Raw genomic sequence first — 2,265 nt, forward strand, 5'->3', positions numbered from 1 at the left:
AAAGTATTTAGGGAAATTTCACAGTTCTTGGTGTTTTCACTGTTGACTTGTATAAGTGTTACACTGTTTTTAAGTTCAATAAATGCAACATCCTTCCAAAAGTCAATGGGTAATCGTGTTAAATATAATCGTGATTTTAATATTGACCAAACTAATGTGTGTCTCAGTGAGAGCTCGCCAGCGCGCTCCGAACACAGACAACATTATAGCCTACATTATTCACAGAGGCTAGGGGGAATTATTTCATTTTGCCTATCAGTTGGGTGCCCCCGTGGAGGGCGGGGCCTGCTTCAATTGAAACCAGTGTGTAGCTTACAGTAGGGCTGTGCAATTAATCAAATCCTTAATTGTGATTACATTCTGACCTCCTTATGATCACAAAAACAGAACAGAACAGAACTCTTTATTTTGTCTTGTGTTCTGAATGAAAAAGAATTGGAAAAGTATTAAGGAAAATGTACAGTTTAAGGTGTTTTTTCCACTGTTTGTTAAGATTAATAATTGCAACATCTTTCCAAAAGTCAATGAGTAATCGTGTTAAATAATCGTGATTTCAATATCGACCAATATAATCGTGACTATGATTTTTTTCATAATGGAGCAGCCCTAGCCTACAGTCACAGCCAGAGCCATGTCTATGGGGCCTGTCTCACACACGTGTGTGTTTACAGAGTTTCATTATCATAAACAGCCTCTCTTATAAAGACCATAACTTCACAGAAATGTATCACACTTAGAAGCTGTGATCAGAGAGAAGGAGTGAAGGCAGCCAGCCTCCTTACCTGACCACATTCCTCATCAGCAGGAAGAAGGCTTCTCTGGCTGAGCTGCAGAAGTTCTTCCCATAGATGGCCACCTGGTGGAGAAGAGACAGAACACAGCTATCATCAGAGGACAGCTGCTGTTCATACTACTCAGGCTAAAAGGCACTACCTTCACCAACTCACCATGATATAAGCATTACGATTCATGTAGCGTATGACCTTCTCCAAACACCAGAAACAGCATTTCAGACAGTGCATGATGAACCTGGACAGGCTGTTGTCAACGCCTACATGGAGAAACATGTACAAGATCAGCAGTCATAGTAGTATTAAGGGATGTCACCAGAACCGGCACCAAAATTCTGAAAACGTGACCGTACTTATTTTTCTACATTACTATAGGTACCGGGGGATGCAATCCTTCCGGACCTGACGGGCAGTATATAAATGCTGAAGAAGAACGCTGACCAGCAAGGAAAAAAAGCGAATAGCCCTTCATCTTCGTGCACGGTGTTCACTAACGGCTTGGCCGCATTCAGCTTCTGGTTTTACTGTACATCTACAGTGGCAGCGTTCCCAAATACACATGGAACTCCCAAACCACTATGGGTCTGTTTTTCTCTGCCGTTGTCTGTCACAGCTTAGTCTTGCTTTGCCAGACCTTCCACCACAGCGCTGCAAAGGAGGGTCTGGCTAGTCTACACAGCATTCCGGGATGGGAGAAAAACGTGAAAATAGCGTCGGGAAGGAACTTGTTTTGGTGGAACATGTGTACGTTCAAAAGTAGTTTTAGTCGTGCAACAGAAAACTCAGATTGGACAGATAGTCTAGCTAGCTGTCTGGATTTACCCTGCAGAGATCTGAGGAGCAGTTAACCATAATCCTCTTAAATCCACCGGAGTTTAGAATGCCAACACAAAGAAAGAGGAAGGTAATGGACATCCGGCGGAATTTCCAGCTGCACCGGAGCAATCCTGGAAGTGGAAAGTCGTGGATATAGACTTCTGTCACAGAGGAGTGAAGAAACTAGAAAATATTCACATTTAACAAGCTGACATCACACAAGTTTGACTTTTTTTTCATAAAAAAATTACTCAAACCGATTTATCAATTATCAAAGTAGTTGGAGATAAAGTAATTTAATAGTTGACAACTAATCCATTCATCTTTAAAGCTCTTTTATCAATTGCTATGAGCATCAGTCAACACTGAAGCCACTTTTTCAAACTCTTCATACCGTCTGCATTACCACCATGCACCCTAGCCAAACAGTTGATCTGAGCTCTCAAACTCTCCCTACACCACTGCTTCAGCTCTCACTCAGGAAACATCGCCACACTAACCTAAACAGCACTCTTAAGTGGGAGCATTACAGAAAGGAACTTTTATCTTTAAGGTTTAAAAGCTATTTCACATAAATCAGTATTTCTTATTATAGAAAACTTAAGTACAGTCAATAAAGTGAAAATGTGTTACATTTTCACTTTATTGACTGTACTTA

The 2,265-nt window shown here is 41.0% G+C and overlaps 1 protein-coding gene across 2 annotated transcripts in view; it reads right to left on the reverse strand.

Moving 5' to 3' along the window:
• Positions 1-616: 616 nt before the first annotated feature.
• The window catches only part of LOC116040830 (choline transporter-like protein 5-A), a 48,432-nt gene continuing 46,783 nt past the window's right edge, over positions 617-2,265 (reverse strand). The window contains exons 17-18 of one of the 2 annotated variants that reach the window (XM_031286514.2): positions 948-1,051; positions 617-856 (exon numbers count right to left, since the gene is read on the reverse strand). In XM_031286514.2, coding sequence (XP_031142374.2) covers positions 779-856; positions 948-1,051 — 182 coding nt within the window. In that variant the 3' untranslated portion in view covers positions 617-778. The remainder of the gene's footprint in view (positions 857-947; positions 1,052-2,265) is intronic. The other variant, XM_036005411.1, reaches the window with a different exon arrangement.

This window comes from Sander lucioperca, chromosome 9 (genome assembly GCF_008315115.2).
Source record: "Sander lucioperca isolate FBNREF2018 chromosome 9, SLUC_FBN_1.2, whole genome shotgun sequence".
Lineage (NCBI taxonomy): Eukaryota > Metazoa > Chordata > Actinopteri > Perciformes > Percidae > Sander > Sander lucioperca.